We start from the raw sequence: 13,547 nt of genomic DNA, 5'->3' as shown, positions 1-13,547 counted from the left end.
TAGGCACTCAAACTCCAATGGGGAGAGCTTTACCCCCAGGGTAGCAGGTAAGGAATGAATTATTATAGCAGGGGCCAAGACAGGTTGGGTACTAAGTGAAATGAGTTCTAGTCATGGTTCCCTTTCTTTCTTCCTTTCTTTCTTTCTTCCCTTCTTTCTTTCTTTCTTCCTTCTCTTCCTCCTCCATATTTTTTTTTTTTTGAGACAGGGTCTCTCTGTGTAGCCCTGCTGTCCTGGAACTCACTATGTAGATCAGGCAGGCCTCAAACTTAAGAAACTCACCTGCCTCTCCCTCCCAAGTGTTGGGGTTAAGGCATGGACCACCACCCAATAAGTTCCCTACTTTTAATACTTAGCATTTAAACATTTACTATTTTAGTGCGTATATATGAACATGATGCATATGAGGGCACAGTACAGGAACAGAGGCCCAAGGACAACTAGGTAGAATCAGTTCTCTCCTTCCCTCTTTACATGGGTTTTAGGATCAAACTTAGGTCTCTAAGCTTGTGTGGTTCCCCCTGAGTCATTTCAGTGTCTATGACAGTGAACGGGTTGGGCACCTAGGTTCACAACCTGTGGTGTGAACCTTCAAGCCAGGGAAACCCATTTTCACCTTGTCATTTACTTTTAAAATATGTTTTTTGTTTGTTTCTTTGTTGGAGATCATTCTTACCCTTACTAGAAATTGTGCATGAGGGCTGGAGAGATGGCTCAGTGGTTAAGAGCACTGACTGCTCTTCCAGAGGTCCTGAGTTCAAATCCCAGCAACCACATGGTGGCTCACAACCATCTGTAGTGAGATCTGATGCCCTCTTCTGGTCTGAAGACAGCTACAATGTACTTACAAATAAATAAATCTTAAAAAAATTAAAAAAAAAAAAAAGAAAAAAAAAGAAATTGTGCATGAGGTAGGGGGATTTTTCCTACCCCTCAGGAGGTATGAAATACAAACAACAAGAAATTGGTGCCTTTGTAATAGTAGCGCCTCAGGGGCGAAAAGCAATAATGTGTCCAATTGTCATGCCTTTTCAGAATGTAGCATCTGTTGAGTATGCCTTCCTGGTTACAAACCTTCCCCAGAATCAATAAAAGGAAAGCCTGAGACGGATCTGCATGGAATAGAAACTCCTGCACGAGGATGGTGTAGCATCTTGCCCACTCCATTCCAGCCCCTGTGTCGTCAGCGCCCCTCCCCCACCTCTCCGAGGTCTATCTCATTGTATAGTCCAGGCTGGTTCAGAACGCCTCAGGTTTTTCTGAGTCCACCACCACCAACTCTCCAGTTCTTTTTACTAGAAATGGCTACCTGACTTTGGGCAACCTTTGACTACCTCAGTTTCTCACTTAGTGGTGGTATTAGTGAGGAGATTGTAGAGTGTTAATTGTGATGGCCCCACAGGAGCACTTAGTTACCGCCGTAAAAAGCTAAGGTAAATTAGCATAGCCCCGGGGTAAATTAGCATACCACCCTCCGCCCCCACCCCCTGCATTTTAACAGCAAGGCAGCATCTTTACACTCTGTGGAGGCATCCCCGGACCTGATCCCCTTTGGCCTTAGCATTCCATTTGCTGTCGGGATTACTTTTTGGAACTAATCTTCAGAAGTCCGGAACAGACACTCCCCAAGGCTCCAGGTGACCACTCCTGCTTGACTCCGCCCCACGGAAAGAAGGTGAGGTAGGGGGTGGGGCTGGGGGGGTCGGCAGGATTGGTGTGTATACTGGCCCTTCTGGTCAGTCCCACACCTGTCACGCTCCTATGTGTGGGCCACCTCTGTGACGGGCTATAATGCTGCTGCTACTGCTGCTGTTGCTACTGGGACCTGGATCCTGTCTCAGCGAAGGTAAGTGAGGACTGGTTTCGTCCAGCCTGGGTCAGATTCCATACCTCCTTACTTTTCTCACCACCCCAACTCAACAGTCCCTTCCAGCACCCGGAAGTCTTAAAATCCCCAGGCCCTTCTTCAGATGGCCATAAATCCATCTTCCCAGACACTCAGGAGTCATATCTCTGATTCCTTCCAGAGCCCTCCACTCAGGCATTTCATTCAGGAACTCAGAAGGGGGAGAGGGGTTGCTATCAGTCCTCCCTTCATGAACTCCATAGTTACTGCAGTCCTCTCCAGCAGCCTGAAGCTCCTAGCCCCTGATCCTGAGTCCTGTGAACTGGCTATCACTTCTCTTGCTTGTGGGGTCTGAGGTAAGACTTCCAGGCAAGACCCTGTGGATGGGAGGAACAGGGACAGAAATTAAATTCCAGAGTAGTAGAGTGAGTGAGGAAGCCCCCTTTAGAAAGGCTCCTCTTGGTGGTTCCCCAATCCTAGAGGAAGTAAGACATACAGGCACAGACCCAGCCTTGGCCTTACCTGTGTACGGAGGGTGCAGCTGTGAAGCTTCTGCTCCTGGACAGGCTCACCCAGATCAACACCTCAGAAGCCACAGTTGCTCCGAGCAGCACTTGTACAGCTCAAGGATGCCTAGGACAACCCATTCTGGGTGTATATCTTGGGCTTTTACAATGCCCTGTGAGTCCTGGCACTGCCATTGGAGGTTGCCCACAGGTAGACAGAGCAAACAGACCCCAGCCTGACCTGCCCCACCTATGTTGGCACAAAGGGAGTGTTTTCTTTGGTTCCAAACTTAGTGCTGATGTGTGTCCCTCACCTGGGCCCTTCATGAGCTGTTTTAGCCTCTGTGAGTGGCTGGGGGGTTGGGGGTGGGAAAGGGGGAGCTTTGTTGATGGTTCCAGGGTATAGTGTTTGGGAGTGGTTAGGCTAGGTGTGTCTTACCTGGACTTGGTGGCACCTGAGGTCAACAGACCTTTCCTAGAATCCTTTCTGTGTGCCAGAGCTACTTGAGTCAGAGATCTGTTCTGTAAGAGCACCCAAGCTAGAAGGGCACTCCTATTAACAGGCAGCAGCAGCATGGGCCACTGTCAGAGTAAGGCAGCCGGGAGCAGGCTGAAGAGAAGGCAGGGCAATAGTGTGATGGCTTGACTGGAGGGAAAGCTAAGTTCTGGGGAGGTAGGAAGGCTTGGGGATCCAGCTTGGGATCCCTGGGGCTTGGAGGACAGTGGAACTGGGAGCTGTGCCCCAAATCCAAGGGAACCATGAACGGCTCAAGGCAAGTGGGTGGACTGCTAGAAGACGGCAGATTTATCATCAGAAGGGAAAGTGTAGCCCAGGCTGGCCTTGAACTTACTATCTAGCCAAGGGTAAGTGTCACTTCTGATCTTTCTGCCACAACCTCCCAAGTGCTGGGATTACAGGCATGGTAATGTCTTCTTCATATAATGCTGGGGATGGAACCTAGTTCTGTCAGCCGTGCATGCCCACCATCTGGGTTAAAGCCCCAGATTCTCTAAATGGACCAGATTTTTCTGATCTTTTGATCTGAACCACCTCTAGAAACCTCCTCCCAACCTCTTAGAGTGGAACCATTGAGAGAAAACACGATTCTATTTAAGTTTAGTGTAGAGCCCTCAAATAAGTTATTGTGATGGAGATGTGATCTAAGTGACAGATGAAAGTCACAACAGCCCAGGGCAAGGCTTCACCTCCACTGTCCTCACACACATCAGCAAACAGGCTTGGGAGTCTGTCCATCTCTACTGCCAATGAGCTCATGGATCTCAGATCTACCATCCTGTAGTCCCCCTTTACACACAGATAATGAAGCACCAGCGTGTGGGCTGTGGGAGTGGAAAGGCTACTTTTCTCAGAGGGCCTCCTTTTTTATCTTTCAAATGCAGGCTTTAATGTACACATCTTTAGTTCCAGAACTCAGGAGGCTGAGGTAGGAGGAGCTCTGTGAGTTTGAGAGGCCATCCTGTTGTACAGAACACATTCAAGGACAGCCAGGGCTACACAGAGAAACCCTGTCTTGAAAAAGTAAAAAAAAAAATCAGGATTGCCATTGAGTTTGTATTGTACAAGGCACTTTATTCTGTGACTTGATGCCACCTTATCCTGCACTAAGCCAATGAGGAAAGCAGACACAGATCTGTAATTTTTCCAAGGTTACATACCTACAAGCGGGATCAAACCCAGTCAAGTTGCTACAATCTAGGTCTTTCTCAGGCCAGTGCCTCTCACTGCAGGGATAGGGAAGCTCTGACCTTGAACCTATGATCTTTGCTTACCCCTCAGCAACCAGGAGGTCACATGTGTACAAGCGTGGACTCCTGGAACTGGCAGGGACCTTGGATTGTGTTGGTCCTCGATCGCCGATGGCTTACATGAACTATGGTTGTTATTGTGGCCTTGGTGGCCACGGAGAGCCACGTGATGCCATTGACTGGTGAGTGGACACTGGGCCCAGAGGAGAAAAGGTCTCCCAAGTCCTAGGACAGCCAAGGGATATAAGAAAAACTCTAAACTGAAGTCTAGGGTAGCTGGGGCTCAGAGTTACAAGGAGGCAGGCAGGGGTAGACTGGCAGGCTCAGCAAGTGAGGCTGGGCAGTTATATCCAGCTATAACAATTTTTCTTCAAGATTGTGAGGGACAGCGTGTCCATCAGGGGATACTAGCTCCTTGAGAATCTTTGTCACTCCAGCCCTGGTCAGATGGCAAGGCTAGCAGAATTCCCTCTTTCACATGGCCATTGGTCTGTCCACTCTCACTCCAGGTGCTGCTACTACCATGACTGCTGCTACTCTCAGGCTCAGGATGCCGGCTGCAGCCCCAAGCTAGACCGATACCCGTGGAAGTGCATGGACCATCGCATCCTGTGTGGTGAGTGCCTCACAACATGTGACTTGCCCAAGTGTCCTCTGGACATCCTGCGAGATCCAAATGGTACAGCCCTTTCGGTAAAGTGCCACTGCTTGTAGCTCTCCACAGGCCACATGATAGTGTCATCGAACCCTTGCAACACACATACACATGTATGTCTTCAGTGTCTGGACCAAAAGGAGGGAAAAGACACTGGGTGTAAACATCCCAAAGTCCATCAGGAAGAGATTGAGCAGATGTGCTCATGATGCACCCGAACTGTAGAATATGCTCCAATCTGGACAGAGGATAAGGTAGATCCATGGAAGAGCCTATCTCAGACAAAATAACAACAAACCAACCAACTAAACAAACAAACAAAAAGAAAATTCAATTTAAAAAATGTTAAAAGTAGAGCTGGTGACGCTATGTGATTTTGTCTGTGATTTTGTCCCTTATCTCCCGGAGCTGAGGGGTGAGCCATGGCTTCCTTCCCTAGTGGCTACTGATCTAAAGCCCCATGCTCCAAGCTCTTTACTCCTCCTGCTCCGATGCTAGGATTCCGAGTATGCGCCACCTAATTGGATGTTCACCTTGAAGTCTACTGGGCAATCAGGGTGTCACTAATGGTAAAGTACTTGTCCCGTTGTGGGTGCCAACACTAAGGCTTAGTGGTGCCCTTCCATTTATAGTCTTCTTCCAAATAACTTAAAATGCAGAACTGACTTTTTAAACACGCAGAGTGAGTGATCATACAGATGAACTGTGAGTAGGAGTACAGTGGGGGCAGAGACTCAGTACTCTGAGGAGTTGCAAACAAAGGAGGTGCCGGGCTCTTCTTCCTTTTCTCTTTTTGACAGTACTAGGGTTAGACCTGGGCCTCAACATACGAAACAAGTGTTCTCCACTCAGCCTCATGACCTAGCTCTCTCCTTTTTTCCTTTTCAATGAGAATAAACACAATACAAATTTCATTGCTTTATAATATTATTATATACATATATTGGTTATAATTATTAATATATTAAATCATTTATTATTGTTACTATTTCAATTGAGTATGCTGTATGTGGTGCGCCCCTGACTTCAGTACTTGCATCAGATTCCTTTGTAGCTTAGAGCCACTCCAGTGTGGGCCTGGGAACCAACTTGGGTCCTTTGGAAGACCAGAAGACCTGAACCACTGAGCCATCCTCTCCAGCCCCAGATTTGGTTTCGCTGGACTGTGAATTCAGAGAGCTCATTGGGAGAGCACTTGCCGAGAATGCTGGTGATCTGGGTTCCATCACGACCACCACACTGAAAAAAAATCCATCATTTAAAAAAATTTAAAATTATTTTAATTTTATAACTTGTAATTGCATTGTTTCCCTTCCCTCTTCCTCCTTCTGAACCCCCTGGTGTACCCCCAGCATGCCTCTCTCCCTCTTTCTCTCCCTTTTTTAAAGTGTAAAAGCAAACTAGCAATCTGGCTTAATATGCAAAGGCACTTGCTACCAGACCCAATAGGCTGAGTTCGATCCCCAGGACCCATGGGAGAGAACTGACTCTATCCAGCTGTCCTGACCTCCTGTGTGTAGGCTCACAAATAATATAGGTGGATCAAATTTTTGTGATTTCTCGTTCTCTCTTATACTTTTTCTTTTTAAATCTTTTATTACTATTTCAGGCTTTGGCAGAGCCCACGAGTCATTATAAGGCTGATTGATGGCCTTTCACTGGGGCAGACTCTCAGCTATGGTCTACCTTAACCCAACTTCCTGCCGTTGCATCCCCACCATGTTGGTCTAACCCTTTACCTTCCTGCTTCCTTCCCAACATGCTTCTGTCTCCTCTTGCCGGCTTATTCTCTTCCCGCCTTCATACCTTCCTGGCTGCCTTTGCTTTAGTTGTCATCTAATTGCTCTAGATGTCAGCTCTTTATTCTCTAAAGAGCCACATTCCAGTCTGAGCCAATCAGCAGCAGGACAGTGTGGCGTCCGTTTGTTGCCCTTTGGCCAGGATAAGGGCTACTGACGCCTCCCTGGCAGCTTGCTTTTTAACCTAGTCTCAGAAAATCCTCAGGTGGCAGGACAAACATTTACATATAAAAAGCTGATGGTGGGCCACTGAGAGGACAATAGCAACAGCAATTAACACTTAAAAATACTGGGACACTTCCACAAACCATTTGATACCAAGTGTGGGGGAAAGTCATCCCAACCGAGTGCTTTTTCTTCTTCCTCTCCCCCCCCCCCCCCCACCAGCTGGGGACCGAACCCAGGGCCTTGAGCTTCCTAGGCAAGCGCTCTACCACTGAGCTAAATCCCCAACCCCCCTTCTCTCTTTTGAGACAAGGTTTCTTTGTGGGCTGTCCTAGAACTCACTATGTAAACCAGGCTGGTCTCAAACTCACAGAGATCCACCTAACTCTGCTTCCCAATTGCTGGGCTTTAAGGCATGCACCACCACTGCCTGGATGGAGTTGTGGTTGCTTTTTAAGACTGGGTCTCACATAGCCCAGGCTGGCCTTGAACCTTTGTTCTGCCTGTCTTTTCTTCCAAGGTTCTGAATCAAAGGTATTTCATCCCCTTGGACTATAGGAGGATTTCTGGTGTTTAGATAAAAGCCAGCATTTGTCAGGAACTTGTGAATCAAGTTTTCTGTTCACAAAAAGGAGTCACTTCCCGTACCTGTGGCAGAAGGGACACATGGCTCTCCATTGACATATACTTATGGCAGATATAAGCAATATATCAAAGGTGTGTGTCCAAGCCCATGCTAGCTTCCAGGCTCCTGCAGTCCCTATTCAAAGTACCCACTATGTATTTCAAAGCCCTCACCTAGTATCCTGGCCCCTCTCACCTCCTCTCCTACCCAGAACTCCCAGGCCTGCTCTGCTTGTCTCCCAGCAGCTACTCATCCTTATTTCCTGCTCTTCTCTTTCTATCTCTCTATTTTGCTGTCTCCTCTCTCCCTTGCAGATAACCCTGGCCGCCCAGTTTAGGATTTTGTTTGGTTTTTTTAAAGATTAATTAATTTATTTATTGTATGTGAGTACACTGTCTCTGTCTTCAGATACACCAGAAGAGGGCTGTGTCCCATTACAGATTGTTGTGAGGCACCATGTGGTTGCTGGGACTTGAACTCAGGACCCCTGGAAGAGCAGTCCGTGCCCTTAACCACTGAACCATCTCTCTAGCCTGGTTTTGTTTTATACTCTGGACTCTTATTCTTATTCTCTGGTTATTTGCTTTCTCATCTACAACAAAGCCCTTTCCCCAAAGGGATGGCCATTGTGACAGGTTCTTTACCGATCCCTGTCACAGACAGCTTTCAATAGGATTGTCTTTTTTGCTATGGTGAGAATTGTTTATGTCTTGAATTTTCAACCCTTTTTGTGGCTCTGCCTTCCTTTCTGTGGGTTGTCCTCCTTTCTGTCCTCCCTTCAGAATAAAGTCCTTGAAACACAGAAGTTTTTCATTTTACTGACATCCTAGTCAGTTATTTTGATGCTTTAAGCATACATTGAGAGCCAGGTGGTGCTGACTACACACCTTTAATCCCAGCACTTGGGAGGCAGAGGTAGGTCCTGAGTTTGAGATCAACCTGGTCTACAGAGTGAATTCCAAGACAGACAGGGCTACACAGAGAAACCCTATCTCAAAAGAACAAAAAGCAAACAAGAAAGGAATCCATTGAGAAAACACAGTACTGCAGAGGTTTACCTGTACGTTTTCTTCTCTTTAATTCTAATAGTTTGAGATTTATGGCAGTGGCCCACTTTGAGTTAACTTTTCATACAGTGGGGGATAGTTCTGACTTCATTTTTTGGTTTATTGTTATACAGCTGTCTCAACGCTGTTAAAGAGACATCCTTTCTTGGTTTCATTAGTACCTTGGTTGAAAATCACTTGACTGTAGGTGCCTGATGATGACATTCCACTGAGGTAATAACAACCCGTTTGGGCTTCAGTTTCCTTACCTGGAAGTTGAATTTTGCAGAGGTTAAAAAAAAAAAAAAAAAAAAAAGAAGGAAGAAAGGCAGAGCTGGGGTGGGCCAGATGGCTCAGTGAAGAAAGGTGTTTGGGGCCAAGCCTGATGACCTGAGTTTGGTCCATGAGACCCACATAGTAAAATGGTAAACCAAAATGTGCTGTGGTGTGTATGTAGCCCTGCCTCTCCCCACCAAAGAAACTGAACCCTTCAAAATCAAAATAAATAAATAGAAAAAAATGTTTTAAAGAGTGAAGTTGAATCACTGTGGAGACATTACAACCCTCCATCTCCCTCCTCCTCGTTTTTTGAGACAGGGTTTTTCTATGTAGTCCTGACTGTCTTGGATTTTGCTATATACTAGGTTGGCCTTGAACTCACAGAGTTCTGCCTCCTGAGTGCTGGAATTAAATGCATGCCTCACATACCCTTGTCATGGCATATGACTTTGACTGTGCACCAGGCACCATCGTATTTAACCATGTCTCTTTAAGATAAAGCCTCCTATGTCCCAAGCTGACCTCAAACTCTATGTAGTCAGGCATGACACTGAACTTGTGATCCTCCTGCCTCTACTTCTGGTCAGGTGGTGCCGGTAATGGAAGTCGGCCTTTGTACACGCAAGGCAAGCATTCTGCTCCAACTGAACCTGTATCCCTTGCATCTTCTGGCTTTCCTACCTTCCTCTTCAATGTGTGTGTTCTCAGTAACATGCGTGTGGAAATGGTATTCACGGAATGTTTGCTGCTGTTTGTTGGGAGAGCCTGTGTTTGTTTTCGGAGCTTTTTTCCCTGAGGAACGATCCAAGGTTTCTGTTATGCATTTTCAACAAAAATATTCTGTTAGTCTGCTTGGAGTATTCTGAGCATAGTTGTTTATTTAATTACAGGTTTGGCCTATTTTCCATTTATGGGCCTGACAAATATATTTAAAATTTTCGGTCTACAATAATATTTACTAGCAGGCTTTAATTTTAAGTATAACCCATGGAAGCTATTTTTCCTCTTCCGTTATATATTATTTATTTTTGAGATACTAGTCTCATACCATAGCCCAGGCTGACTAGCCTGCACTTTTCAAACTCCTGTCTCGGCCTCTTGATTGCTGGGATTCCAAGTGTCCACAAGGCTCACTCCTGAATTTTCATTCTTCCTGAACAAGTGATCATCTTTGGCTCTCAGGCCATGGAGAGAGAGGTGAACCTGCTTATTTTTGAGTCTTTCTTGCCAGGGAGAGGACTGACTCTAGGCTACAATCCTGGTAACTCCTTCCCAGGATTGTGACCTTGGCTGAGTAGTTCCTTTCAGTCTCACTTTTCTAATCAGTAAGATGGCAATAATAAAACATGGTTGTGGGCCAGCAAGATGTTTTTAGTGGTTAAAGATGCTCTCCCCCCAGCCTGACAGCCTGAGTTTCATCCCCAGAACTCACATGGTCACAGGAGAGAACTGAGTCCTTCAAGTTATCCTCTGACCTCCATAATCACTCTGTGACACTTGTGGACAAACACAAAAGATAAATGAAAATGAAACAATTTTAAAAATGAAAACTTTGGGGGGAAAAGTTGCTGGCTTTGTGTGAGAACTGGAAGTAATAGAGAGACCCGGCTTACTCTTACAACACTGTCTGTCCCTCTCTCCCTCCTTCCCTCCCTCCCTCCCTCCCTCCCTCCCTCGCTCTTCTCCCCTGTCCCTGCCTTGCTTTTCTTGTGTGTATGGATGCATATGCATATATGATAGTTAGAGAAAAACTTGCAGAAATCAGTTCCTTCCATGATGTGAGTCCTGGGATCAAGGTCTTCAGGCTTGGCAGCAAGTGCCCACAGAAGACAGAAGAGGGTATCCTACAGAGTCAGGTTAGAGACTGTTCTGAGCCAGCAGGTGTTGGGAATCAAACCCAGGTCCTGTGTAAACCTCAGAGCTATCTCTCCAACACCCACAAGGCGGAAGTGCCATATCTGCTGTGACATGGACATAGTAAACTTTAAGAACATGATGCAGAGTGACCGTAACCAGGTTCAACAGGTCACATGACTCCATTTGTATACGATAGTCAATTTCTGCAGTCACAGAAGAGATTCAGGATCAGCAATGAGAACACGGCGGGTGGCTATTTAAGGTGTATACAGTGTCTTTGAAGAATTAAATGAATACCAACATCGTTAATGTACTTAAACAAATTTGTTTAATTAATTACTTAATATTGAATTAGTCAATAAGCTAACTGTCTTAAAGTTACTGTTGTTGTGATGTAACACCGTGACCAAAGCAACTTGGGGAGGAAAGGGTTTATTCAGCTTACACTTCTATATCACTGTTCATTGCCAAAGGAAGTCAAGACAGGAACTCACACAGGGCAGGAACCTGGAAGCAGGAGCTGATGCAGAGACCATGGAGGAGTGTTGCTCAATGGCTTGCTCCTCTCGTGGCTTGCTCAGTCTGCTTTCTTATAGAATCCTGGACCATCTGCTCAAGGATACCGCCACCCACAATGGGCTGAGTGTTCCCCCATCAATCACTAATTAGGAAAATGCCCCACAGGCTTGCTTACAGCCTGCTCTTATGAAGGCATTTTTCTCAATTGAGGCTGCTCCTCTCTGATGACTCTTAGCTTGTATCAAGTAGACACAGAACTGGCCATTGAGTAATAATTCTTAGCCTAGTGCCTCATGCATGTTAGGTGAGCACTACTGAGCTACATCCTCAGCTCTTAAATTGACAGACTACCTCCGTCCTTTTTTTGAAATTGTCTTGCCATTTGGCCATGGCTGGCCTGGAGCTTGCCCTGTAGGCCATGTTCTCAAGCTCTTGGTAGTTCAGAGAGGTTTCATTGTGTGATTGGCTCCATGCCCTTCACTCATGATACAGCTGAATTTCATGGCCGTGGGAGTGCCAGGATAAAGACTGTTCACTTCATTAGTGACAGACAGGGAGGGAGGAAGGCACTGGGGACTATGCACAGTCTTCAGAGGCGTGCTCCCACTGGCTGCTTCCTCCAGCCAGAGCCCATATTTTGAGTCAGGGTCTCATGCAGCCCATGCTGGCTTCAAATTTGCTAGGTAGTCAGGGATCACCTTGAATGTCAGATCATCCTTCTGCCTCTACCTCCCACTTGCTGGGGTTACATGAAAATGACATGATGCTGGCTTATTTGGTGCTAGAGATAGAGCCTAGGGCTTTGTGCATGCTAAACAGTCACTCTATCAACTCAGGGGCACCCCCAACTCTGGGATGGGCACTGTGTTAACAGCTTATCTCACCCAGGATGTGTAGTTACCATATAAAGTAGAGAATGATTTTATCCTATTTACTTACTTCTTACTTTGTTTTGGTTGTGGCAGGAATGAAACCTAGGGCTTCATGTAAGCGAGGCAAGTGCTCTACCACTGAGCTACACCCTCCGCTGTTTCTGTTTAACATAAAGGAGGTCACGAAACTCAGAGTGAGAACTGTGAACCAAGGCCTGATAGTTGCCAGGCACCCAGTCTTACCTGAATGGATTCCTAAGTGAAATAGTGTAATATTGACAAAGAGACGACAAAGGTTTGTATGGACTTTCCATTTGGCATGTCAAGTCCCTTTCTTGTAGAAGTTGGCTGTCACTGCTGCCTCCTCTAGTGGTCTTGTCCATGCTGGGCTAGTGGAACATTATCAAGTGTCACATAAATGTAAACTATAACCTGTCCTGCCTCGAGCTTACACTCACCTGGCATTTATTCTCATGTGCCTCGGAGTTGCTGCTCTAACCTCAGTTTCCCTACTCCTTCCAGGACCGGCAGAGAACAAATGCCAAGAACTCCTATGCAGGTGTGATGAGACGCTCGCATACTGCCTGGCAGACACAGAGTACCACCTGAAATACCTCTTCTTCCCCTCGGTTTTATGTGAGAAGGACTCACCCAAGTGCAACTAATAGGCTGAAATGTCCCTTTGCACATGGAAATGAAGTTCGCTTTCAGTGATGAACAACAGCCTTCGATTTGCGCAGGAGTCCCTGGAGGCCAAGTGATGAAGCCTGGGTTTGCTTTCTCCCTCCATTCGTGAACTCAGGACTATGAGCCTGTGGAGCTGCCAGTTTGATGAAGGTTGAGAGTCCTGGGCCTGTTTTATACAACTGCAACTGTGTTGGGCTTGATATAATTTTTGAAGTCCAACTTTACAAAAAGCTTTACTACTGTGTAACCTGCTGCAGAGGGTTGGTGGTCAAATGAACACCTGCTTAGGCTTGCTTGTGGTAATAACATTGCCACGATACATCTAGGAATTGTTAGTGTAATAAAGCATGTTCCCTACCTGTCTCCATCTGTAAGAGGTAAATTTTATTTCCTGGAAGCTGGGTGTGGTGGCACACACCTGGAGTGTTCTGCTGGGGAGGCTTGTCTTGAAAGGTCAGCTGAGCCCAGGAGTCTGGCACCAGCATGGGCAGGAGAGAAGACACTTTCTAAAAGATAAAGGAAATTCTTTCCTGGGCTGCTGGTACTGTTGTGTGTCAAAACATTTGTGAATCATGTTTAAGGTCCTGAGTTAGATTCCCAACATTTCAAGAAAAAAACTATTTTTAAAAAAATGAGGTAGAGGGCTGGAGAGATGGCTCAGCAGTTAAGAGCATTGACTGCTCTTCCAGAGGTCATGAGTTGAATTCCCAGCAACCACATGGTGGCTCACAACCATCTGTAATGAGATCTGGTGCCCTCTTCTGGCTTGCAGTCACATATGCAGGCAGAATGCTGTCCATAAAATAAATAATTCTTTAAAAAAAAAAAATGAGGTAGAACAATAGATCTAAAAAGTAAAATCACAGGCCAGAAAAATGGCTCAGTGGTTAACACTGCTTCCTGCTCTTCCAGGGGACCTGAGTT

General features: G+C 46.2%; 1 protein-coding gene and 1 long non-coding RNA gene across 8 annotated transcripts; one reads left to right on the top strand and one right to left on the bottom strand.

Annotated features, from left to right (window-relative positions):
- The first annotated feature begins 1,195 nt into the window (after positions 1-1,195).
- Pla2g10 (phospholipase A2, group X) lies at positions 1,196-12,986 on the top strand. 7 transcript variants are annotated; one of them, XM_087571079.1, is made up of 6 exons: positions 1,196-1,433; positions 1,562-1,846; positions 2,129-2,202; positions 4,151-4,301; positions 4,629-4,735; positions 12,459-12,986. In XM_087571079.1, the coding sequence occupies exons 4-6, from the start codon at positions 4,231-4,233 to the stop codon at positions 12,599-12,601; spliced, it is 321 nt and encodes a 106-aa protein (XP_087427205.1). In that variant the 5' UTR covers positions 1,196-1,433; positions 1,562-1,846; positions 2,129-2,202; positions 4,151-4,230; the 3' UTR covers positions 12,602-12,986. The 7 variants fall into 7 exon arrangements, with proteins under 7 accessions (XP_087427205.1, XP_087427209.1, XP_087427208.1 ...); XM_087571083.1 differs by having other exon boundaries at positions 1,215-1,433; positions 1,562-1,675; positions 2,132-2,202; XM_087571082.1 differs by having other exon boundaries at positions 1,218-1,433; positions 1,562-1,675; positions 2,028-2,202.
- Positions 1,271-2,496, bottom strand: LOC148002736 (uncharacterized). Its single transcript, XR_015631401.1, has 2 exons — positions 2,369-2,496; positions 1,271-2,223 (listed from the first exon to the last, which is right to left on the bottom strand). It is a non-coding gene; the product is annotated as an uncharacterized LOC148002736 (long non-coding RNA).
- Positions 12,987-13,547: the final 561 nt, after the last annotated feature.

This window comes from Rattus norvegicus, chromosome 10 (genome assembly GCF_021556685.1).
Source record: "Rattus norvegicus strain SHRSP/BbbUtx chromosome 10, alternate assembly SHRSP_T2T, whole genome shotgun sequence".
Classification (NCBI taxonomy): Eukaryota; Metazoa; Chordata; class Mammalia; order Rodentia; family Muridae; genus Rattus; species Rattus norvegicus.
Note: the sequence above shows the minus strand (reverse complement) of the source record. Positions and strands in the feature narration are given on the sequence as shown.